Source organism: Carettochelys insculpta, chromosome 7, assembly GCF_033958435.1.
Source record: "Carettochelys insculpta isolate YL-2023 chromosome 7, ASM3395843v1, whole genome shotgun sequence".
Taxonomy (NCBI): Eukaryota; Metazoa; Chordata; order Testudines; family Carettochelyidae; genus Carettochelys; species Carettochelys insculpta.
Window position 1 is genome coordinate 51,622,420 of NC_134143.1, and position 26,490 is coordinate 51,648,909.

The 26,490-nt window shown below is 42.7% G+C and overlaps 1 protein-coding gene across 4 annotated transcripts in view; it reads right to left on the reverse strand.

Annotated features, from left to right (window-relative positions):
* DOCK1 (dedicator of cytokinesis 1) overlaps positions 1-26,490 on the reverse strand; it is a 620,618-nt gene that overhangs the window by 247,116 nt on the left and 347,012 nt on the right. For all 4 annotated transcript variants that reach the window (XM_075000462.1, XM_075000464.1, XM_075000465.1 and 1 more), the window contains one exon: positions 21,107-21,201. In XM_075000462.1, the coding sequence (XP_074856563.1) occupies positions 21,107-21,201 (95 nt within the window). The remainder of the gene's footprint in view (positions 1-21,106; positions 21,202-26,490) is intronic.

The following is a 26,490-nucleotide window of genomic DNA, read 5'->3' on the forward strand; positions in this document are numbered from 1 at the left end:
AACATTTTGCAGAAAGAGCAAGCAAAATTTTTCCTCAAAACAGTGCACAGCCTAAAACACCATTTCTCTTTTTCATGTTTGAAAGATACAAAAAAGGGGGATGAATAAAGGCCCTGGATGGCCAAAGCCAAAGAAGCCTATAATTCAGTTTCAAAACTTCTCATAGAAATCTGAAATGCCTCTCTCAGCCTGTATTCTGCAATGAAGTCTGAACTACTACTTACATAGTACACTGTAGAAATTTTGGTGTTTATGAATGTGAAAAAAAGGATTGTCAGATTCTTTTACTTGCTGAAGAATAGGAGATATGAATAAGGCTGTATTTACAAAGGTGAAAAAGCAAGGTATCTCTAATTAGAAATGTGGGTAAGAGCATTATTTTAAGTTAAATTGCAGAAGGAAAAATATTTTAACAATTATATCCTCTGTTCAAAAATAGCTATCATAAGATACAACAGCTTTTTACAGCAACAAAAAGAATACTGCTAAAGTATTCTTTTTAATTTAACACCTCCAACTTGTTTAATTACCTATTTCACACTCTTGCTTTTATAAGAAACAAATATCCACACATTCTTGTTCCTAACACATCACTGCATCAAAGAGAAAATAATGAAGCTTGGTATTTTGCTATATGATGCTAACAACATTCCATTGGATGGCTTTAAATAAAGAGCCTAATCTTGCAAGTCTTACCCTCACAAGTAGCAAAATTGGACAAGTCACCTGAATTCCTGCAGGATGGGGCACCAAAATTGTAAGCATTCATGAAATTCTCCCATCACTTTATTTGACAAGTTGCTGGGCACTGTTATGATGCCAACTTTCTGGCTGTGCCTACACTACCACCTTCCTTCGAAGGAGTAAGGGGACTTCGAAGTTGCCCCGGCACTTTGAAGTATCGGCAGGTGCACCACGGCTAGACGCGTGCTGGTACTTTGAAGTTTAAAACTTCGAAGTTGCTGAGGAGTGGGGGTGGGGGGTGGAATCTGCTTTATGTCTATGTACGGCAACACTTCATTAGTAGACTCCCAACACCCTAATTACCATCCTTCCTTTCAAGGAAGGTGGTAGGGTAGAACAGCCCTCTGTATAACAATCATATTTTCTAAGACAAAGTTTGTGAAAAAAAAATTTCCTATCAGTATTTATTTGGATCTAGATTTTGGTACGTAGCTTGCCCTCAGAACTAAGACATGTTGAGCTGTACTTCCCTAAAAGATTTTTGAGTCTGATTTCGCCTTAGGATGCAAAGCACCTCCTGATGCAGGGGCAGTGCACAGGGTATACAGTGCTACCTCCTATCTGAGGACTACCAGCTAGGTGAATTGTTAAGGAAGGGACTGGGCTACATAGCTGGATCCATCCAAGCCATTTGGAGAGACTTGCATTCCAAGAAGCGATAGAGGGAGCAGTCCCTGCTCTCCTGCAATCACTGGGATTTCAACTGCCCTCAGCTTTTGAATAAGTAGGTCCATGTCTATAGTAGTCAGTTCTTTCGAAATTTTTTTTGGAAGAAGGGGCTCTTTTGAAATATCCAGCAGAGCGTCTATGCACCAAAAGCATTCTCTCAAAAATTAAATCAAAAGAATGTGTCACTCCTATTGAAAGCACTCTTCCATTCCTGTTTCAGGAACGGCACCTTCTTTTAAAATCTTCTTTTTTTGGACGAGCAGTCCTCATGGCACCTGATCTTTCGATCCCTGATCCGTTCTTTCGAAAGAGCAGGGCTGTGTGGACACTCTCTTTCGAAAGAGCAGATCACTCTTTTGATCCGCTTGTCTGTGTGCGTGCACCCTTTTGAAAGAAGTTTTTTTTGGAAGAGAAGGACTTCTTCTGAAAGCTCGCTGTAGTGTTGACATAGCCTAGGGGAACAGCTCCTAAAGATGCTAACACTAAGAATGTTAAGCTAGTCACCTCTCTAGCCTATTCATACTTTACCTATGATATACATTTATGTTTGCTAATTTTTATGCCAAGGATCCTAGATCACTCAGCACCATATCATTATTTCATCTGTAGAAATAATCTTAAAGAGTAAGATCACTTCAAATTAAATACAAACCAAGAAAAACTATCATTTGGAGTGCCCCAGTGTTTCCACAGTGAAGTCCTTTCTACTCTTGGCTTTTTGTTTTTTAATCATATCAGGTGACACTCTCTGACAGTGGTTAACCTGAAGGTTGAAGAGTTGATTCGTACACCAACAGGACTGTCAGCTGTCCTGTTAAGATAACTTTCCAAGGCCTTTATTCTGAATTGAATGGTGGTCTGGGTCAGACCCCTTATTTTTAAGATTAATGACAACACCCAGTAACTTAATAGGACATGGAAGTGGATTTTTCTCATCTAGGCTACGTCTACACGTGAAGCCTACTTCGAAGTAGCTTATTTCGATGTAGCGACATCGAAATAGTCTATTTCGATGAATAACGTCTACATGTCCTTCAGGGCTGGCAATGTCGATGTTCAACTTCGACGTTGCACAGCACCACATTGAAATAGGCGCAGCGAGGGAACGTCTACACGCCAAAGTAGCACACATTGAAATAGGGATGCCAGGCACAGCTGCAGACAGGGTCACAGGGCGGACTAGCGCTGCCGGGGCAACAGCTAGCCGCTCCCTTAAAGGGCCCCTCCCAGACACACTCAGCCTGCACAGCACGCGGTCTGAAGAGCCATAGGCACACAGACCTCGGGCGACGCAGGCATGGACCCCCAGCAGCAGCAGCAGCAGCCAGAGGTCCACCCAGCCCTCCCAGCAGGAGCAGGGCTCGCCCTGATCCATGCCATGCGGGAGGCAGCTGAGCACCTCCTTGCCACACCTGAGGAGGAGCGGCCCCCAGGGGAGCAGGGCTCAACCCCCAACCCTGCAGCACCCCGACCCGCCCCCCGCCTCACACGCTGCCGCCTGTGGAGCTACCCCACGAGCACCGACTGGTGGGAGCGGCTGGTGCTTGAGGAGTGGGACGATGACCACTGGCTCAGGAACTTTAGGATGAGCCGGCAGACATTTACGGAGCTGTGCCAGTGGCTCACCCCCGCACTCAGGCACCAGGACACCGCCATGCGGCGTGCCCTCCCAGTGGAGAAACGGGTCGGCATCGCTGTCTGGAAGCTGGCCACTCCAGACAGCTACCGATCCGTGGGACAGCAGTTTGGCGTCGGCAAGGCCACCGTCGGGGCTGTCCTTATGGAGGTAAGAGGACCCACGGGGGGCGGGGCAGGGCTGGGCAGGGCAGGGCTGGGCCATGCACACCCTGCTCACCCCTCATTGGTGCTCTCCCATGTGCTTTCCCTGCAGGTCGTGCGTGCCATCAACGCCATGCTCCTGCACAGGCTCGTGAGGCTGGGGGACCCAGATGCCACCATCGTGGGCTTTGCCACGCTGGGCTTCCCCAATTGCTTCGGGGCTCTAGATGGGACTCACATCCCCATCCGCGCCCCGCAACACAGTGGAGGACGGTACATCAACCGCAAGGGCTACCACTCAGTGGTCCTCCAGGCCTTGGTGGACAGCCGGGGCCGTTTCCAGGACGTTTATGTGGGCTGGCCTGGCAGCACCCACGACGCCCAGGTTTTCCGGAACTTGGGCCTGTGCCGCCGGCTGGAGGCGGGGACCTACATCCCCCAGCGGGAGATCCCTCTGGGGGACACCACCATGCCCCTCTGCGTCATCGCAGATGCGGCCTACCCCCTCCGGCCCTGGCTCATGCACCCGTACACAGGCCATCTCTCTGCCAGCCAGGAGCGCTTCAACCAGTGCCTGAACCACGCGCGCCAGGTGGTGGAGCGCTCATTTGGCCGCCTCAAAGGGCGCTGGAGATGTCTCCTGACCCGCCTGGATGCAGGCCCCAACAACATCCTGCAGATTGTGGGTGCCTGCTGCGCCCTGCACAATTTCGTGGAGAGCAAGGGGGAGGTCTTTTTTCAGGACTGGGCTGTGGAAGCCAGTAGGGGCGACGTGCAGCCACCCGCTGCCCCCAGTCACCAGGTGGACCCCGAAGGGACCCGGGTCCGGGAGGCCCTGCAGGCCCACTTCGAGGAGGCCGCAGGGTGAACTCTGCCAGGCCCCCCACTGCGCCTCCCCCTTCCTCCACAACACTCCCTGCCCCTACGCCCACACCACAGAGCTCCCAACAGCACACCCCCCCGACTTCTCCTGTACAAATGACAGCACGCACTTGTGGCTAAAATTAAACTGGTTTTTCTTTTAGAACTGTTTTTTTGTAATTATAATTAAAACAAGAACAAACTATACACAAGACGTCTTTAACAAAAGTAATCTGTACAAATAAAACAATAATAATAAAAAAGTTTTGCATATAATAATATGGGTCTGTTGTTCAATAAAAAGAAAACCAGGGATGATAAGGAAGGGGAGAACTATTTACATGGGTGGGGACGGGGCAAAGGGGGGCACAAATATAAATGAAACTGTCCATCATAGTCCTTTTGTGGAAATTAACTATATACAAGGGGGGGGCACGTCCCAGGCCCCACACCCCTAAAGTCCAGCACTGGGGGTGAGCGGCCAGGAGCCCTGCCTCGGCCGCAGCCCTGTCCGGGGCTGGCTGGGGGCTGGGCGGACTGGAAGATATGTCCGGCGAGTCTCAGCTGGCCCCAGGTGTCCCTTGGCGGTCCGGCCCTTGGTGGTGGGTGGCGGGGCGACGGCGGACAGGACGGCGACGTGCGGAGCAGCAGGTGGTGCGGCGGGTGGAGCAGGTAGGGCAGGAGCTGCGGCGGCCAGCGCGGCATGGGGGGCCAAGTAGTCCACCAGGCGGTTGAATGTGTCCATGTAGGCCCCCCATGCCTCTTGGCGCCAGGCCAGCGCCCGCTCCTGCAGGTCCAGGCGGCGTTGCTCCACCCGCACGCGCTGCTCCGTGACCTCCAGCTGCCGACGATGGATGGCCAGCAGCTGGGGGTCCGTCGCCGTAGGGTGTTGTTGCGGGATCCGCTGTCTAGCCCGCCGTGGGGCCGGTCAGTCCTCTGTTGAGGGGCTTGCCTGGAGCGATGGCCCCGGAGGGGTCTCCAGGACCACTGATGCCTCGCCGGCGCTCTCTTCTGGTCCTTCCGATGGTGCAGCTGCAGAACACAGGAGAGGAGGGGGGGAAGAAGAATGGAGACAGGCGTTAGTGTGGGTCCCGAGCCGTGGCCCTTGTCCCCCCACCCCTGTGCTGCAGGTTGCCCATCCCTGTCCCCAGGAGATGCTGCTGTGATGGACGGGGTTCAGTGGTCCCCCTGCACTGCACCCCGTCCCCTGGCGGGAGTGACTCTCACTTCACTCAGCAGGGTCTGACAGGAGAGGTTTCTTAGGCCACAGATGCCCAGTTTCTCCCAGGAGTGACAGCACAGCAGTCAGAGACAGTCCTTCCAACACGTCCTGGGGAGAAGACCCCAAGGGGTGCCCCTCTGGGGTGTAGCTTTCCCCCTCCTCAGGCTGGCTGCCTTCCAGCTCTCCCTTCCCCTAGCCTCTACCTGTGGCCCCTGCCCCCCCCAGCCCCGATTCAAAGCCAGCTCGGCTCCTCCCTCCTCTTTGTTCAGGGCAGAGGTGTCACCTGCCAGCTGTAGCCCCAGGATCATCCTTTGCCCCTGGGAGCTATTCAGCTTGTTGCTCATATCTAGCCTGAGTCTCCCTTTTGCACTCCCCCAACTCCATCACATGCTGCTGCTGCTGCTGCTGCTGCTGCTGCAGGATGTCCCACCCCCTTCTCCCGGGGAACCCTCGAGGTTCCGCTCCCCCCTGCCCCGGGGATGGGGCATGGCACTGTCGTGCTGGGGGTGGGGGGCAGGGGCTGATGCACTCATGTGAGGGACATGGCCCTGCTGTCCTTGGGGCCATGGCCATGTGGGCATGTGGAGGGCCCTGGGCACATATCTATTACCCCCGCCCCTCAACCCTGGGGGTGTACACCAGAGGGAGGTACATACCTGTCGGTCCACTCCCACGGTCCGGAGATCCCCGGGGGGCGGACGCCCGGCTGCTGCTCTGGGAGGGCAGGAGGAGGATCTGCAGCCCGGACTCTGCAGAGGAGGAGCCCCCCCCCTCCTCCTCCTCCTCCTCCTGCCGCGATGGCCCGGGGGTGGGCTCCAGGGGGGGCCCCTGGGGTGCGGGCCTTACCTCCGGGGCGGACTCCGGCTGCAGGGCCTGCTGGGGCTCGTCGGCCGAGGTATCAAGGGTGGCCGGAGGGGAGGAGGTGTGCCAGGGGCCCAGGATGTCCCTGAGCTCCCTGTAAAAGGGGCAAGTGACAGGGGCGGCCCCAGATCGGCCGGCCGCATCCCGGGCCCAGGCGTAACCCTGCCGCAGCTCCTTAACCTTAGTCCTGACGTGGTCAGGAGTGCGGGCAGGGTGACCCCGGGCGGCCAGGCCCTCGGCCGGCCGAGCGAACGCATCCGCGTTCCGCCTCTTGCTCCCCATTACCTGGAGCACCTCCTCCTCACTCCAGAGCCCCAGCAGGTCCCGCAGCTCGGCCTCCATCCAGGAGGGGCCCTGCTGCCACTTCCCAGCCTGGCTGCCCGCCTGGCTGGCCTGGCTGCTCTGGCTCCCCTTGGGGGGGGTCCTCTGGGGGCGCTGGGGGGGCTCCCGGGCAGCCATGGCAGGTGCTGGCCCTGTTCTGGGTGGCTGAGGGATGTGCAGGCTGGCCGCGTGTCTGGGCTGCCGCCTGCACGTTCCCTCAGCTTCCTGCACAGGAAGAGAGGGGGAGGGGACCTTTAAGGGGCCGCTCCACGCGGCCACCATTGAGCTGAGGGGCTGGAGAGAGCGTCTCTCAACCCCTCAGCTGATGGCCGCCATGGAGGACCCCGCAATTTCGATGTTGCGGGACGCGCAACGACTACACGGTCCCTACTTCGACGTTGAACGTCGAAGTAGGGCGCTATTCCCATCCCCTCATGGGGTTAGCGGCTTCGACGTCTCGCCGTCTAACATCGATGTTAACTTCGAAATAGCGCCCGACACGTCTAGCCGTGATGGGCGCTATTTCGAAGTTAGTGCCGCTACTTCGAAGTAGCGTGCACGTGTAGACACGGCTCTAAAGGAAAACACAGACACCCAAGTGAGAATTGTGAGATTTCTAACAGTAGTTGTTATTGGGTCCAAGTGATGCAAAAGTGCAGAGCTTTGTCTTTCTTAAATGCTACTTTTTCCTATTGCTTGTCCAAAGTTATTTGAAATATGATTTTTAACTGTCACACAAAACACTGGCAAAAAAGGTTAAGCTTGTTTCCATCCTATGCCTTCTGGCACATACCCATCAGAGTAAGGAAATTAACAGTGAAAAGTGCCTCATAATAGGTGATCTCCACACACTCACAACTGCTCTAGACATGCCAACCCTAAGCACTCAAAAATATTGAGTTAGCCCCCACCCATCATGAAATATTAAAAAGTAATTAATTTGGGGCTCTTCTTTCTTTGACTTTTCATTTTCAATCTTTTAGGGAGTGCCCAGGTCACATTTTCAAGCTTTTCTCCACAATGACAAAGGGCTAAAAACTTATTTTTTAAAAATGAAAGCTGAGTGAATTCACACATAATCACATAACTTTTAAGACTTGTAATGAGTTGATAACAATACACAGTCACCACCCCGTCACCTTTTTAGTTACTATTCAACACGCTTTAGCTACCGATTACTTTACAGCAAACTTACAATGTTAACTACCACCATCATGTGTGTTTCTTTCAAACACAAATGCCAACTTTCTTTACTACACATATTTCACAAGTAAACATCTGAAAATATTAATGCAGAGAGGACGGAGCTACAGATATGGTGTAATAAACTAGGAGCACCGCAGAGTTGAGCAAGAAACCATTTGACTACACTTGCTTACCTGGAAGGAGGAAAGGCTCATTATTTTAGCAACTTCCAAACAAAGCTTTGCATTGTTTTACTAATGCATCATATGGGTGAAGAGCACAGGAACAGCCTCAGGGACTACCAATACCTGTACAAATGGCAGCAGGAAGAAAGAGAGGAGTGCAAGTGGAGTCCCAGACATATCAGGGTGTTTAAGTCTCTATCTGAACAAAGGATGTGCCAAGTGGGTTCTTGAAGGTTGGGATCTCTGTGTGGAACAGGTGTCCACAAGGTAGAGGAGCCACTGAAGAGCCAATGGTTTTGGATTTTTTTTTTGTATTGTTTCTTTGTTGTCAATAGAATTATCACTGCTAGGAAGGTTTTTAAACAGAATTAGGGGAAAATAGGAAGTGAGTTCAGGATCACTTTTGGGGGCAGGCAGGGAAACCCGAGGTCAATGTAAAGTGTCAAGAGAATGAAGGCTGTATAGTTGCACAGAGAGTTCTCAAATTAAATTTTAAAAGTGTTTAAAGTGGATATATCCAATTTTGCACATAGTTACACTATATCACTATATGGCTGTTTAACTATGACCTTCACTTTATCCCACATAACAAGATTGTCTGTTTTTCAGGCAAGGACCTTTTTCCACAGCATTTATCTCAATTGGCGCTGAATTCTACCCAGGTTGTTAGGCACTCCCATTATATAAATAAGAATAGTAAGACAATGCAAAATCCTAACTCTGTTTTTTCCTGACTACTGCGTGCTTCATCTTATCTTAATATTTTATTTTTTTAAAAAAAATAGAATGTGTACATTCCAAATCACATTATTCATTAGTGGTAGACTAACTGGACTAAGACTTAAACGGCAGCAGAGTTAAGAGCATGAAAACCTCCTAAATATGAAAGAAATATTCATGTTCATTTGTAATTATTTAAAATCCTTTCCAGAGCTAGAGGAAATAATGAACTGTCAAGTATACTTCTACAGGTATACAAGAAAGGCAGTAAGTTTGAAAAAAAAGTATTCTGGAGCTAGATGGTGAAAAACAGGAGCAAGACTATAAGAAAGACCTGTTAAAATACTCACTGGAGAAGAGTTTGGTGCATAATACTATAGGCATCATTTATTTTTCTGATTAAATTTATGAAATTGGTTTTGTACAAGTTACATATATTCATCTTTCATTATTACTGCCTACTCTGACATTGAGTATAGTGTAAACAGACAAGCATGCATAGTGCTAATTTGGGAATCCTTCAAAACTTAAGACAGTAATCTCTGCAAGCGCAGTCTGCCAATTCCTATGACGATGGTGCTATTAGTCAGTTTCATTTGCTGGCAGCATGTTAGGGAGCTCTCTGTTCTTCAGTGTAATACAGTTGCTTCACCATTTCATCAGCTGCTAGAACAGAATGAATGCCCTTTAGGGCAGGCTCAAGGAATGTGGTGGGCAGAGCAACTGATCTGGCACAAAAAGTGGATATGAGGAGCCAAGCAAAGTAAAATTAAGACGTAGATATAACAGGATACATGTCACAGCAGGATATGACCGTATCTCAGGTGCATTATAGAGCATGAGTGCCTTCATGCTGCAAGAGGTATGGCAGCATCATATAGCAGATACATGTCCTGAAGTGTCTTAATGCAATGAAAAAAAAATGAAATATACATATTTAGCTTCATCTTACATACATATACTGTTAAAAATGTGCATTCACATTTTTACATTTTGCCCTGTCTCAATTTTATATATAGCTAGGAAGCGTAAATCTTTCATTTAAGAAGAAACAGTAGACCAAACCCTCAACAATCTGTGTTTTAACAACACTGAAATCAGTCAGACACAGCTAATGCAACTAGATGGATTTTCACTCAAATTCACAGCTAGTCAACTAACAGGAAGTGAGACACATGCTTTAGGATCCCCTGGTATTCTGTTGGTGTAAAATCAAAAAAAATATTATGATGGCCAATCTAGTTCTGAAGCTAGGAAAGAGGGAATTCTGAGTATTAGGAAACAAAGCTGAAAATGAATCCTCCACTGAGGTATCCATTTTTACGTAAGTACTACATGCTATGTGCTCCTATCACCTAAAATAACATAAATTCTACTGTGAGTCAGAGTAATAAAAATAAGAAGAAAATATTTCAATCTTCCTACTAAATTTAGACTATCTGGACTTCCTTTTTCAATTGGACCATTCATCAACCAAAAGAAAAAATACATAAAGCGGAACGAACAACAAATGCATTGGTTAGTTTTGTACTACTTCTAGTGCAACTAGTCACATATTAGTTTCAGGTCAATGTTTAAATACTGGAAAAAAACAACATCTCCAATAAAATATATAAATTTTAATTTTTCACTGATCATACAGATGTCACTTGAATAGTTTTATCCATGCAACATAATACCTTACTGGATGCTCAAATAATATTTCAGATTTGTCCTATAGCTTTGAAAGACACTGTTTTGAATTTCTTTTAAAAAATAATTATATTCTCAACTGAATATAGCGATGCTGGAACAATTTTTATAGTGAGAGTGATGCTGATATAAACCACGTGTTTGGTGTTTCTTATCACTACTTCAAGTAAAGTGGTGGAGCAGCACTGGGATGCGCAGGGGGCATGAGCTGGAGCTGCAAATATATGTGAAAGTTTTCAAAAAATAAAGGCAGAAATAGACAAAATCCTGTTTTTAGTTTTACTCCACTTTGGATTCTGTTAAACAAAAATCTGTGATCACTAGACTCTTCGGATGATGATTCAAAAAGCCACCTTGGAGAAAAGAAAGTAAAAGTAACAGATTTTTACAATAGTGTGAGCTTGTCTTATTTTGCTGAATAGATCAGTATTGAGTGAAGTTGGTATGTATTTTTAAACTGATTCTGCTTAGACAGTATGTCCTATTTTTCCCTTAGAAATAATTTCTCAACTGCAAAATGGGTTAAGGATAGAGGAAAAATATATCCTTGCAGATTCTTCTTGCCCTTCCATTTACAAACAGTGACCTGGCTCTTAATTTACCCATTAGTGTTTTGGCGGAATAAGCATTACAGAAGCCGGTGAAATGCATTCAATATAATGACCAGCAGCGCAAACTGTTAGCACTGCAGCTCACCCAGCAGTGAAGTCACAAGAACTACCATATGAATTAAGAAAAGGGTTTGCATGGGAAGTTCACTGCACTATATAACACTATAATCTTATAAATCTCTTTACAATTGTCATGCTTCACAGGATACATTAAGTATTAAAAAAGTCTTGAAGAGATTAGGTCTTCCATCGCTCTTGGAGGAAGATAACAAAGATATTTTCAGCTTCATCTCTGAGACTGCCCTTGTTAGTTAATGTTTTGCAAGACGGCACAAACACCAGCAAGTGTAGATTAAAATACAGTCTGATTTTACTTATTATGTATTATTTACTTGTTTTCAAAAATGTGGAAAGCTTTTATAAGTGATCACAAGTTTGATTCTTTCTATGCCTTTACTTATAGGAGCTGGAATTAAAGGTATCAGGGTGCTGTCATGCACATTGGCTTGAAGTGATTCCCACCATATACAGGCATTACAGTGGGTTCAATGGGATCAACCCTCAGTACAATACAGATTGTTCCTGCAAACTTGTCTTTACTACCAGAAAGTGGAGGCATGCATCTCAATCTCCAATAATGTTTTTAAATTCTGATTTCAAAATAATATCCAATTTATCAACTAAATGTAATCCCATTGCATACAATAGGTTGAAATATCTAAAGACAAGACATGCACATCCAAAGAGCATTAATTACTAAGGAATAGTGAAGCTATGCATAGCCGCGCCTACACGTGCCGGCTACTTCGAAGTAGCTGCGCAAACTTCGAAATAGCTCCTGCCACGTCTACATGTGGCGAGCGCTATTTTGAAGTTGACATCGACGCAAGGCGGCAAGACGTTGAAGTTGCTATCCTCATGAGGAGATGGGAATAGTGCCCTACTTCGACGTTGAAGTAGGGCATGAGTAGCCAATCCGCATCCTGCAACATCGAAATAGTGGGGTCCGCCATGGCGGCCATCGGCTGAGGGGTTGAGAGACACTCTCTCCAGCCCCTGCGGGGCTCTATGGTCACCGTGTGCAGCAGCCCTTAGCCCAGGTCTTCTGGCTGCTGCTGCTGCAGCTGGGGATCCATGCTGCATGCACAGGGTCTGCAACCAGTTGTCAGCTCTGTGGATCTTGTGCTGTTTAGTGCAAGTGTGTCTGGGAGGGGCCCTTTAAGGGAGTGGCTTGCTGTTGAGTCGGCCCTGTGACCCTGTCTGCAGCTGTTCCTGGCACCCTTATTTCGATGTGGGCCGCTTTGGTGTGTAGACGCTCCCCTGCAGCGCCTACTTTGATGTAGTGCTGCCCATCGTCGATGTTGAACGTTGACGGCACCAGCCCTGGAGGACGTGTAGACATTATTCATCGAAATAGCTTATTTCGACGTAGCTCATATGAACAAATAATGACACTCTGTGCTGATATTTTTGAGGCACGTACTACATTTCTTAGACCTCGCTTCCTATTTTAAGTGGGAATCAGTGGTCCCAACCTCTCTCCATGTGTCTCCATGCCCCTGCCATTATGAAACCCCTAAAGCTTTCGAAATACACTGTGGCACTAGCACTGTACAACAATAATTAAATTTGACAACTGCAAGTCCTACAAAATTAGCTATCATCTTTTATGTTTATCCACTAGAAGCAATGAATAAAGGAAGAAAATAAGATGGTCAGGCTTAATCAGTAAAGCAATAGTACTCTTTTAAAAAAATCTCATCTGTACTGGCAAGCTCAACTTCATTGATTCAAGAGCTTGTTATAGAACTTCTGTACTTCTGCAGGTAATCAGATACCAAGGAGACAGATAAGATGGAAAACAGAGCCATTACATGTAATGGTTTTCTAGGGTGCCAAAAAAAACCAATTGTCCCTAAATACTCACATGCACTGTCATTGTCAATATGATACCAATGTCAAGCAAAAGACAGCTCTAATCCAGAATGGTTCAGCTAAAATAACCCACTGTGTAAAATGTACTGTTTATCCCTTACAGTGGAAATACCTCCAACTGAAAAGAGCATTCTGTCAAAGTGCTGTCCTGCGAGGTATAAGTACATGCTACAGAGTAAGAAAAGTAATTGTATTTTAAAACATAACTGGTATGTTCAATTGAATTTAAGTTCTAGTTAATTTGACAGGTACTGTATTAAGTAAAAACATCCTGCAAAGTCTTTACTGAAAAGGTCAAATCATTATGCAACTACCTTCAAAGAAGAAAAGAATTCCCTTAAACATACAGAAATGTAGCCCAGTGATACATTACTGTAGCTTATCAATAACTCCTCCATGCTTTGTATTGTAAGTGAAGATTAAGATTCTAAGTGCCTACATAATTTTTGAAACATGGCTCCCAACTCATGTATACACTTCTGAAAATTATATCCTGGACTGTAATTAGAGTTTTCCCCTTTGTGCATATGGAAAACATAATATTCAGAAAAATCACAGAATACCTAATATCAATAGGTCCTATCCCATTCTCACCTCAGAATGTTCCCATTCCCCACAGCAGGGCAGCCTTAGCAAGGGTATAAAAGAAGTATGATGCAATAAATATAACAAGACATCAATACTGATGTCACTTTTTCTGCCCAAAGCTACTCTACTGTCCAGACTCAAAACTAAATCCAGTACATTATTGCATATAATAATTGTTTATATATCACAATATCTTGTTTAGAAATGTGAAAGAGTTACTACTTCACATCAGTAAATAGACTATGGGTGTTCTACACTAGGAACTACTTCAAAGTAGCCATCAGAGAGTCTACACACATTTTCCCTTACTTCAAAGTAGGGAGCCCAACTTCAAAGTCCGTACTCCATTCCTGGGAATGGAGTACTGCCCTACTTTGAAGTCTAACTTCAAAGTAGGGTGTGTGTACACATTCAACTTCGAAGTTGCTTACTTCAAAGTAAGCAACTTCAAAGTTATTTTTGTAGTGTAGACACAGCCTACATGTTGTAACTGAACTGAACTTGTAACTGACACACTTTTAGAATTTGTAGCTATTTTATAATATCAAAAAGTTGTTTTCATTCCTTTATAGAAACCCACATGTTTTCAACACATAGCAGAGCCAATGTCTACCAAAAGAATACATGTTTATTTTTTTTTAAAAAAGGGATTTTTATTTGGCTGTGTGTTGTCAATGGGCGTAATTCACTAAAGCAATTTAAGTGAGTATTGTACTATTAACTTTAAGGTTAAGACCAGCTTGTTTTCTTCAGAAGGAGACACTGTGTTGCAAAGTTTCCAAAATGGTGACAGATACATATACAGCAGACATTTCTCTCAAATTACATTACAGTTTGACAGATGCTGATCTGACAACCGTGTAGTAACACACACCCATCATTTCACTGACAGTTTCAAACAACCAAAATAAAGCAATATGCACAAACTATGCCTGCTACTACAAAATGAATTTGTGAAATGTGTGCATTTGCTGATGGTCATACTGTACATTATCTTTAAGCTGTATCTTTCAAGGTATTTCTTTTCCTAGTTTGATTTCTTTTGGATGAGGGAGAGGAGAAGAATATAGGAGTAACACTGGACAAAATACAGACTGAGTAGGAGACCTTGACAATGACCCCAGAGACAATGTATTCAGTGTTGTGGAATGTTTATACATTTTTGATGTTGTGTGTAAAATATAGAGGACATTTGATTAAATTTCTCATATAAATGAAGTACCACTTAACAACAGAATAGAGTATCAGTTGGTTGCATGCTCCCAAAGATGAACAGAAAGTCCTCAAGCCCAAGAGTGCTGTATGTTTAGCAGAACCTCTTCTCTCTTTTGTTTTTATGGGGGTTTTGTTTTTTTAAACAGAAATAAAAATCTCATGAAAGTGCTGGATTGTCAGCAATGGAAAAATGAACAACTCCATTTATTAGCAGAAGAGATAAAGATCTGGTAGTATCTAATAGGAAAAAAATTCTGCACTTCATCTTGCCAACGTGACCTCATCTCCAAGAACAATGTTTAAACACAAGAAGCTTGTCTTCCGGATCCATTCCTATCGTTTTTCTCAGTGGTAAGCCTGCCAACAAAGGATTTCAAGTGTGGTGGTGATTTTCATGATGTGGACATCTGCCCACTAGATGTAGGACTCATATCACCAAACTTATTGAACAGAGGAAACAAAACCTCCATGGCTATTGGTATGGGGGTTACCACTGTCAACAGAAAGTTCAAGGATTAAATGAACACGGAGCCAGAACTACCCTTTCATCTATAGAAATGGTCCTTCCAAGTCTGAGTTGTGCCTTGTGTGTAGAATCTTGTGGGGAAACTGGCATTAGAGATAACATTAGAATGTCTGTTTTGTGGAAAATGGGCTTCTATTTCAAGTGCTATCAATTGTGCACTTATAACATGCACTGTTGATTAAATCAATAGCTTCTGATTTATGGAGTGAAAAATTCAAGTTAAAAATCAGTCACAGATTACAATGATCAACAAACAAAATGAAAATCAACAGGAAGTGCTTGTTTAAAACAAACAGAAGGAACCACTTTTTCCGTAAAGCAGAGCCTACCTGAAACTTGTTACCAGGGGATGTTGTGAAGCCAAACGCAAAACTAAGTTAAGAAAGAATTAGATAATTTCATGAAGGATACGCTTCTCATAAGCAATTAGTCAAGAACAGTCAGCGATAATAACCCCATGTTCTGGGTGCTCCAAGCCTCTGACTGCCAGAAACAGTGAGTGAGTGACAGGGGATGCATCACCAGATAATTGCCCCATTCTGTTCACCCCTTCTGAAGCACGAAACATTGGTGCTTGTCAGAAGATGGGATACTGGTCCAGAGGGACCACTGGCTATACAGAGACAGACCATTCTTATGTTCTTCTCGCCTAGTCCCTGTTCCCGAACATCACAGGAGAGTTAACCAACGTGACGGCCCTATTCAATATACCTGGCTGTATATCACAGAAACAATTGTATCACAAACAGCAATAGTGTTGCAGGTCTCCACCAGAATTCACTTACAAAGTACAGGAAGGAAACTCATACTACAATTGCTCTATAACTTACATGGTGCCTATATTTAGACTCAGACTAGTAGTAATATTTGATCCTCACTTGCATGGCTACTAAATCCTGTCAGAACGCCCACATGCACAACCCTTAAAATAAATGTAACCTAAAAGCAGTTAGAGTATCTTAAATAGGATAATTTTAGAACAGCTTCTGATAACAATGGCAGAATTCCAAGATCTTTTCTTAAAGTTATTTTGATTCATTTTTATATTCTAAACAGTTTAAAAATGAACACATTTAGTAACAAGTGTTCACTGCCAAATGCAGAACTCTGTCATATAAAGCAACTGTCTTCTACAGAGAGGTCTTTCAGTGAAAAGGTGAATAATGTAAATTTAGTTAAAATTCTGAGTAAAAAAAATAGTGCTGAACTGGAAAATAGCTAATAAAAGTACAATGAAGGCATATGCCAAAGGAAAACAAATGTTGAGGTCCCGATCCTGCAAAGGCTTATGCATTAGTTTAACCTACACCATGTGGCACTGCTGACTTCAGTGGGACTTCCCAGAGTACCTAAAACTAAGTCTATGTGGCACTGTATTCTAAGTAGGTTAAAAACCTGCACTCTTCTGTTATCTGCAACCAATCCATCTAGACCAAGATTGTAGATCAAAATCACAAACCTTTGTCAGCTGCTTGTAGGTGTCCCTAGTCAAGTCAGTTTCTTAGTCAAGTTTGCTCCCTCAATAGGGAACTGCCCTGTCCATAGGATAGTTGGGGTGGCTGCTGCAGACCCATCTCATCCATGGGACAGTTTGTGGCACACTTTAGGTGGACCTGCAGCAGCCACCCCAACTATCCTATGGACAGGGCAGTTCCCTATTGAGGTTAGCTTCAAATTCATCTGTCAGGCCCTGGGTGGCCTGGGGGATCTCGGGCTGGCAGCAATGGTCGGGGCCCCTGAACTCATTATGCTCTACCATCTCCCACTTGGGTCACACCTTTTCATTATGGCAGCTAGAAGTGGAGCAACCTGGCCACAGCTTATTCTGCTCTCCAGACATCGGGCAATCTACTTGGAGTGGAGAAGTGTGGTTGTCCTGAGCCCCACACCTTCCCTACGGATGGCCCTGGGAAGCATCATGCTGCTTTTCAGCTAGAAGAGTCTGGACAACTAGGTTTTTAGAAATCCCACACATAGATGAAAGATGTTTACTTACATGTCCATTCCAAATGGGTAGCATTTTGTTACAGACAGTATGTTATTACTGGTGATCTTGGTAGACAATACAAAGATGAGGGAAGTAGCAAACAAACAAGAGGACGGATCAATGATACAGATACTCATACAGAGCAATTTGGATTGAGGAGTAGAGACATTCAAAAGAACTTGTGGTGATGGGGTGTTACCAGTAATTCCTGTGCAACGCTGAAGTCAAGAGGGCCAAGTCATCCTTGGATGTAACAGTGGAATGTCAAATAGGAAGAAGATTAACTTAACTAACTTCAGTATTAGGTCAGACAAAGAGTCCCCACCAAGTATTTCAACAATGTGAAGAGTTCCCTTCTTTGGGCTATGAAGGCTGCAAGGCCTTTTAGCATATATATATCTTTGAGGGAAACTCTGACAAAGAGGTACTCCCTCTTCTGCTTTCCGGTGAAGATGTGAGGCCCTCCTGGATGAAGAGGACTGACACATTCTTTTCTCACCTTCTTGATTCCTGAAGATTTGGCAAAAGACGAAGAGGAAAAGGGGAGGTTGAAGACTCCAAAACAAACAAGAAAGCAGCCTTCTTTTCTATTTAAAAGTACATTAACATATTACGGAATGACTATCATTACAACACATCACATTTTTTGTGGTTTTATTTAAGTTGAGTGAAATCTCTATATTGAGATATTTAACAGACCAGGTATCAAATGTTAACATTAAAAAAAAAAAATGGAGAGGTGTACTGGGTTTTTTTTCCTGGCATGTTTTTTTTTTTAAAGTATGTAATTACTGTGTTCATTTTTCTACAACCACAATCTCCCATACTTTTCATAGAACCATAGAACACTAGAACTGGAAAGGACCTCGAGAGGTCATCGAGTCCAGTTCCCTGCCCTCTTGGCAGGAGCAAGCACCGTCTAGACCATCTCTGATACGTGTCTACCTAACCTGCTCTTAAATATCTCCAGTGACGGTGATTCTACAACGTGTCTAGATAATTTATTCCAGTGTCTAAGCACCCTGACAATTAGGAAGTTTTTCCTTATGTCTAATCTCAACCTTCTTTGCTGCAGTTTAAGACCATTTGTTCCTTGTCCTATCCTCAGAGGCCAAAGAGAATAATTCTTCTCCCTCCTCAAGGTACTTGAAAACCATTATCATGTCCACTTTAAGTCATCTCTTTTTCTAAACTAAACAAACCTAATTCTTTCAGTCTTCCCTCATACCTCATGTTCTCTAGACCTTTAATCATTCCTGTTGCTCTTCTCTAGACCTTCTCCAGTTTTTCCACATCTTTCCTGAAATGTGGTGCCCAGAATTGAACCATTCCTTGATGGTTGGACTATTTGTAATTTGCCACTGAGGGGCTACTAATACCAGAGAGGCTACTAGAAGACAAGAGATTAATCCTTGAATTCCAAAGATATGTTTATACACATCAGTATACAAGTAAAATTATTCTGAACATGTATTACAAAATTTCTAGATACACATTTTCAGACGTTCTTCTAATAATACCCAACTATTTGCAACAGTTCCTGTTCATATATGCAATATTTGCCTGTACACAAGTGTATTCCTATGTGCAAACTGGAAAATTGTATCTCTGATTATAAGAGTTTTAATGCGTGGAAACAGATGTGCTTCCAAATACTCTGGGGACAATTAAAAGATGTCCTTTGAAAAGTTGGCCCATATAGCCAGAGCACAACAGTATTAAAACTGCAGAAATAAATTAGTGAAAATGAATAGCACACTTTCAATTTTTTTTTTAAATAGTGGCATGGCACCGTGTATTCAGATTCAATTTCTAGTGATGGCAGGAAGCTATTTCAGCCAGAGAGATTTGTTACATATTACCAGTTGTTTTGGTGACTCTTTTCCATTATAAGGTTAAAAACAAACCAACTACAAGGGGAAATTCTTTTCAATATGTGTTTTTCTGGGAGCCCACACTACTTTAGATATTACAGAGTTGAATTCATTACAGAATGTCACTACGAACAAGTTTGTGGCTACATTGTTTAGACTTTACTGTCTTCAAATACTGTGTTGAAAAGTACAGAAGTGATAGCACAGAATACGCTAATACTGTGACAGTGCAGCTGGGTTTTCCGCTTCTTCAAGACATAACGTCCGGTATATGAAAATTCACATAAGCCGCACTTTGTAGATACCAGAAGATCAGGCAAGAATTAAAATACATCACCTACCTGTGTGCCCCTGCACATTTGTGGCTTCAGAGTTATTCTTATTCAGACACTGCATTCATTCCACCTCTATATTAAGTTTTTGGAAAACTTTATTCAGCCACACTGTTTCAAACTTAATTGCCATAGTCTGAGATTAAAAACACCAGGCTTGAAAAGACTGCTAAATCTGCTGAACCACAAATTCTATGTCCACACACCTTCCTAAAAAGTGACTTTTTTGCTACTATATTTTCAAATTGGTAGCAAACACACATTCGCAAAAACCATACAAAACAAAACTTCAAACTAACATTCACATGACATCTGGTCCTGTCACTGGGGAAATTTGGGTTTAATTCCAGGGCAAGTATTTCATTTTCAGTATCACCCCCATCATGGTTAATTTGAGGAAAGAAGCATTTCACAATCCTTAATGGTATCTGCTGTATGACATAAGTTAGCCTGCAGCTTCACAAATAAGAAGCTGTAATGTGGCACCTTGGAGAGTAACCACTTTATTGGGTCATGAGCTTTTGTAGGTGAGACCCACTTCTCCAAGTGATTGGACATATATGTATGACCTATAAGTGGGACCAATAGGCTGTAAATAGAATCTTTCCCAGTGCTGTCTCAATCTGCTTTAAAAGATGATGAACATGGTAAAGCAAAAGAAGTACAGGGGGAGGGGAGTGGAAATATTTTGGATATGGGATATACCACAAATGCTTTCACACTGATATCTGCATAGTATTATAAACTTGCAGTAAACTCCTCAGAGTAGCAGGAATTTATGAATAGAGGGCCACATTTAAGACATACACAAAAAATCTAGTATGTTTTAAATCCATATTAACAACTAATTCAAAACACAGTGTTGAGTTACAGAAGAATAAATGTACTTGATCTAAGACACTAACCATAAAATTCAAGTATGGCTGAATTTTATTTTATTGAATACCAATAGTAAAATTCATTCTTCAGAAGAGTTCTCATCTGCCAAAGCTCAAGTTACAGTGGGTTTTATGGCAAAAATATAACCCACATTTTATGGGTTAATAGGGTAAAAACTGACAACTTTATAGCCATGACTGCTAACAGTAAGCACAAAATATTTCTCCAAGCAATATGGAAGCAAAATACTGTTTTAAAAAATTGCAGCGAAGGACACTTGAATGCATGTGGACTATTTATTAAAATGTCAAATGCAAAATATTTCACTGAATAATCCTCTTAAATAATAATTAAAAAACAGAAAAGCAATGACAAAGCAAAAAACATGATTTGAAAGATTTGCAGCCTGTTGCTTCATTATCAAACTGATGGGGACAATTTTTAAATCACTGCCCTTTTAATTAGAATGTAGGAAAATGCATTATTTGCACATTAACATCATCAAAAACGCTCTCACAGCAGAGGCTCAGCCCCACACAGTAACCATTTATTTCTGAAATATGTGATGTACAAGCACATTTATCCTGACTGGAATAGCACTGGAAATTCAATGAACCACTAATATTGAAATGGTGGTTTAATTTTCCTCCTCCACAACATGTTAGAATTATTAGTTTACGTTGATTAAAATTGTCCCTCAATTTGTGATGGACCTGAAGAGCAATACTTTACTGCTTCTGTTTCAATAACAGGTCTACTGCAATCTCTAGAGCCAATTTTTCAAATAATTATTTGCATCATAAAAAAAAAATCTGTCTGCTGCATTGTGTGTGTGACTGTTCCTAAGCAACACTGTTGTTTCAGATCAGACATGAAATAGTCATCTCAGTAAAGGTTCAGCGCTTTTTCTCTGTACTTACTTATTCTGCATCATGTTCATTATAACCCAGTCGAAGGGATAGACATTCTTCCCAATGAGATTCTTGAACATGATGAATGTTTCCATCAGAAAGTCCTAAAATAAGAGGGAAAACATTTGAAAAAGGCCACTCTTTCAGATCAAAAATGATACCGTGTGGCTGATGAAAACTCACTTGATTAATGACTAAATTCAAAAAGGTATCTCTTGCCTTGTTGGATGAAAAAAAAAACCTGAGGCTCAGGTAAACTGGACTTTAATTCTTTCATAAGTATATTATTTTTTCCTTTCAGAAGATCTCTGCAATAAGCAAGATTTTCTAAAATTAAATTGTTGTTATATAGTGCAATCAAACAATTCATTTTGAGGAGTAAAGGCTCTTCAAAATTTTTAGGAGTAATGGGACTTCAAAGTACCCTGGAGCACTTTGAAGTACCGGCTACGTGTGAGCTGGCACTTCAAAGTTTAACACTTCGAAGTTGCTGCAGTGAGGGGGGCGGAATTTGCTTAATGAAGTGCTGCACATGCACCGCATCACTTCATTAATAAATTCTGAAGACCCTACTTACCATCCTTCCTTCGAAGTACAGAGGTAGTGTAGACAAACCCAATGACTTCCATAGTATATACAATACTACACATCATTCAAACGAGAATAAATGTATAGAATTGAGATCTGTCAATCATGTTTTGAATATAAATGTTAAAACAAATTATATGTATATGTGAAAAGGGAGAGGAAGAAGATTTTAAAAATATTAGCTAAGTTAACCAAGTAACAGTCCAATTATACAACTGTATTCAATGTTTTCTCCAACAGATACTTGGTTTAAAGGTTATAGTTTGATTTAAGTCAGCACTTCCCTGAATTAATTATACAAATTGAGTTATAAGGGATATAAAACCAGACGATCACTTTAGGCTCCCCCAAAAAAGAGACACAAATTGGTTCTATAAGAGAAAAAAACTAGTTCCACACAACATAAGCTTGGTGGCATAAGCCAGATGATTTATGCAGAGATATGAAAAAACCAACTCTTCAGAGAAAGAAACTTAAATGTGCTGTGAAACACCTAGCACAATTTGGGGTGCTGTAAATAATTATTAAGATTAGTCTTGGGGGAACTGTGCAATCATTGCATTTAAAGCCATAGTAAAATTGCAGAATTCCCCCAGGAATCTAGCATGTAAGAATGTACTGAAAGTAACAGCTGTGGAAGAATTTAGCCAGCCAGAAAGAGCTTTATGCAACAGCTCCTCATCCCACAGAATGTACCACCTAGGTCCACTTAACTTTTAATTCCTTATAGAATTGTCTCAGAAAGTCTAGCCCAGGGCTATTTCCTGCGCTGATTCTTGTACAGAACCTTCAATGCCATCTCTTCAAAATGTCAGGTTTCTCCAAAGTAGAAAAAATATTTTGCATGAAAAGACAGAAGGGTGTCTCTGTTCTCCCATTCATTTGTTCATCCATGTCATTGTTTGATAAGTATCAGAGGGGTAGCCAAGTTAGTCTGTATCTTCAAAAACAACAAGAAGTCCTGTGGCACCTTATAGACTAACAGATAGTTTGGAGTGTAAACTATCATGGGCAAAGATCTGCTTCGTCAGATACACATAAGGCTTTTTTGTTTTCATAAGGTGCCACAGAAATTCTTGTTATCATTGTTTGAGCTGATCTCCCTTGCTCAATGTCATTTTAAACATTTTAACATTGGAATGAATTCTGGCACTATATATACCCTTGCAATGTGTTACTGCTTTCCCTAGAATACTAAAATATGCACATTTCCAGGGTACTTACTCTTGCTGGTGAATATTAAAGAATACTGCCATTGACCAGCCAGGGAATCTCTCACCTCCAAGAACCCAAAGAATTCTTAGGAGTCCAGCTCATCAGAAAGAATTATTAGCTTAGAATGTCTACTGCAGCATTTAGGAGCAACCAGAGAAGGAAGTATTTCACATTTTTTTAATCTGATGAATCATAATTAGGTGCAGTGGCTATACTGTCCAAGAGGCCCACAAAACATCAGATGGCAAAGAATATATATATATTTTCAGAAACATCACTAGGGCTATGTCTACACGTGCCCCAAACTTCGAAATGGCCACGCAAATGGCCATTTAGAAGTTTACTAATGAAGCGCTGAAATGCATATTCAGCGCTTCATTAGCATGCGGGTGGCCGCGGCACTTCGAAATTGACGCGCCTCGCCGCCACGCATCTCGTCCAGACGGGGCTCCTTTTCGAAAGGACACCGCCTACTTTGAAGTCCCCTTATTCCCATGAGCTGATGGGAATAAGGGGACTTCGAAGTAGGTGGCGTCCTTTCAAAAAGGAGCCCCGTCTGGATGAGATGCGCAGCGGTGAGGCGCATCAATTTCGAAGTGCCGCGGCCACCCGCATGCTAATGAAGCGCTGAATATGCATTTCAACGCTTCATTAGTAAACTTCAAAATGGCCATTTGCGTGGCCATTTCGAAGTTTGGGGCACGTGTAGACACGGCCTAGGTGAGTAAAACAGATAATGGTAAAATCAATCTCCATAGCACATCAGCAAAAGAAGCCATTATGACATTAAAATAATTGACTTCTTAGACTTCCAGAGTTTGCAACTGCTTATAGTTAACATAAGATGCTACTTTTGCATAAGGCAAAATTAATTCTAGGAATATTCTTTACTGGTTCAATAAATGTGTTCTCAGTTTAGTGATCAAGCTGTGCATTCTGCTTGTTTTTCAAATACATTTTACACTTTTTTATTGATCATATTGCATACTTTGTTGACAGGAATCATGCAGTATTTTTTTCATTAGGCTATGTGTTTTTACTACATGAATTGGTTGATTTCCTTGTTGATCCTGCTTCATATCTTAATAACTTAGACTTCAGTGGGAGTCGTATTCATGTGAATGAGGGCAAATCTGGACCCATATAGGTTATCTTTATGAATATTTTATGAATGCAGATACATACTTTTTTGGTTTCTTATACCAGATTGCATTTTGTACTTTATTAGCTCTACTGGATGCTTTAGCTGTGGAGCTTTTTGCACACTTTGATGATCAAGCTGCATGTGGTGGCAGATGAATTTTTATGAATTTTGCTGATCAACTTGCATACTTTACTGACCATGAAGGTGGAGTAATGTCTGATTTGTGCTAATTTACTGATTTGGCCACATTATTTAATCTATTGACATTTATACTTTAATAATCCAATTTTCAGAGAGGTAGTATAATCATCAGTATATCCAGTTACTGAATAGAATTTATAACCTCTGAAGTTTATTTATTCATTATGCATTTATATCAGATGTCTCTTGGCAGTTTAGATTTTATACTCCCTATCTGAAAAGTAGTAGATTTTGCACCTGCATAATTTGCATTATGTACAAATATCTGGATTTTATTTTTAAGCATCAACTTACGCTACTTTTCCTCAGAGACTTTCAGTGGTACTGTGAACCAGCACAAACCGCTCTAACTGTAAAGTAAAGATACAGAAGCAAATTGTTGGTGCCAACTTTGCACCCCCTTCTTCATTACAGCAGAGCCGCTGCCCACCTGGGAAGCCTACTTGATATGCCACTGGGGACAAGAAAGGTCTGAAGCCTGATCTTTACACTGGTGACAGAGAGTGGGCAATCATCTGACCTCCCAGATGGATCAATCTGCAATCTTTCTAATTTTTAGTAAAGGGAGATGGTGACAGTGTGTAGACAAAGAAATAGGACTGTCAAACAGATCTGGAAGAGGAAAGGGAACAGAGAGCTATTTAGTTCCACACTCTTTAAACACAATGTTTAGCTGGCACGGGTGTGAAAAACACATAGAAAGCAAGTATCAGAGAGGTAGCCATGTTAGTCTGTATCTTTGAGAACATCAAGAAGTCCTGGGGAACCGTATAGACTAACAGATATTTTGGAGCATAAGCATAGGCTTTCATGGGCAAAGACCCACTCCATCAGATCTGATGAAGCAGGTCTTTATCCACGAAAGCTTATGCTCCAAAATATCTGTTAGTCTGTAACGTGCCACAGGACTTCTTGTTCACACAGAAAGCAATTTTTCGTGGTTTACTTGACCATCCAGCAAGCCCAATATACAGAGAACTCTAGAATGGTGGATTATAGGATTTTGGAGTGACAGTTTCTGAACGGAGAAAGAACCTGGGATATAGGGAAAAGAATTGAACTCTGACATTGTCTGCCCTCCGTGTGATGGCCTCTTTCACTGCCCCACCTGACTGCCGGTATCAGGCAAACTATGGTTTTTTTGCAAACACCATTAGAAGGGGTTTGGCGTTACCCCGATGTATTCTCCCTTCTTCCCAATAAGCCTGAGCTTCAGCCTTATAGCTGTTCTCCTCTGAAGACTCGAGTACAGAATCCCCCTTTGTATCCCTCCAGCCTCCAACCCATCACACACCAAGTTTCACGCAACTGTGATTTTCCAGGGATTCTCCAGTAAATTCCCTGGCTTAGTAAACTCATTTCAAGCTCTCTACTGAGCACATAAAGCACTCGACAGCCAATATAGGGAGGATTTTAGAGCACAATAAACTTTTCTGACACATCTCCTGTGAGAGGTGGATCCCCACTTACTAGTGACATATATTGGCAGCCAGGCATATACACTTAAGAGTATGCAGACATTCTAGGGGAGGGGTGTGCAAAGTAGGGGGTGGGCCTCATTGGGGGGGACGTGAAATTTCATAAGGTGGGATAGGGGGCCAGCCCAATTGGCTGGTAGGTGTCAGGCTCATGCATCTCATTAAACACTGAAATCTGTTACTGTTTTTATGTTTGTGTATTCACAGTTGTATGCCAATTAATAAAGTTTTTACATTCTACATATTTTCTTGTGCCAAAATGTTTTTTGTTTTTTTTTTTAATATATGAACATAACTGAAATTCCATCTATTTGGATTACATTAGACAGTTTGGGGAACCCTGTGGAGACGAAAAGTGGGTCCTGATGTAAAAAGTTTGCTCATCCCTGTTTGAGGGCTTTTGTAAGGATGGGACAGGGAGGGTGCTGTTTCCACATAGTTTGCAAGTTTAAAAAAGAAAGTAAAATTTTCATATTACACTGGCTTTTCTGAAGTAGCAAGCAAAGCATCAACCAAAGAAAGCCAAAGAGCAATTGCTTTAAACCATAAAACAGCTATGAAAGTAATCTCTCACATTCCCAGTAGTGCTAGTTCAACATTTGATTTCAGATGAACTACTTCAATAACTTAGTAGACAATTAAACTTCCCGAAATGGAACCATCAATTTTACCATGTGTCCTCTGGACAGAATCCTTATGTATCTTAACAAAATGTAAGAGCCCCCAGGCTCCCGCAAAAAGGTGGAAAGCAATTAGCTTCATGAGAA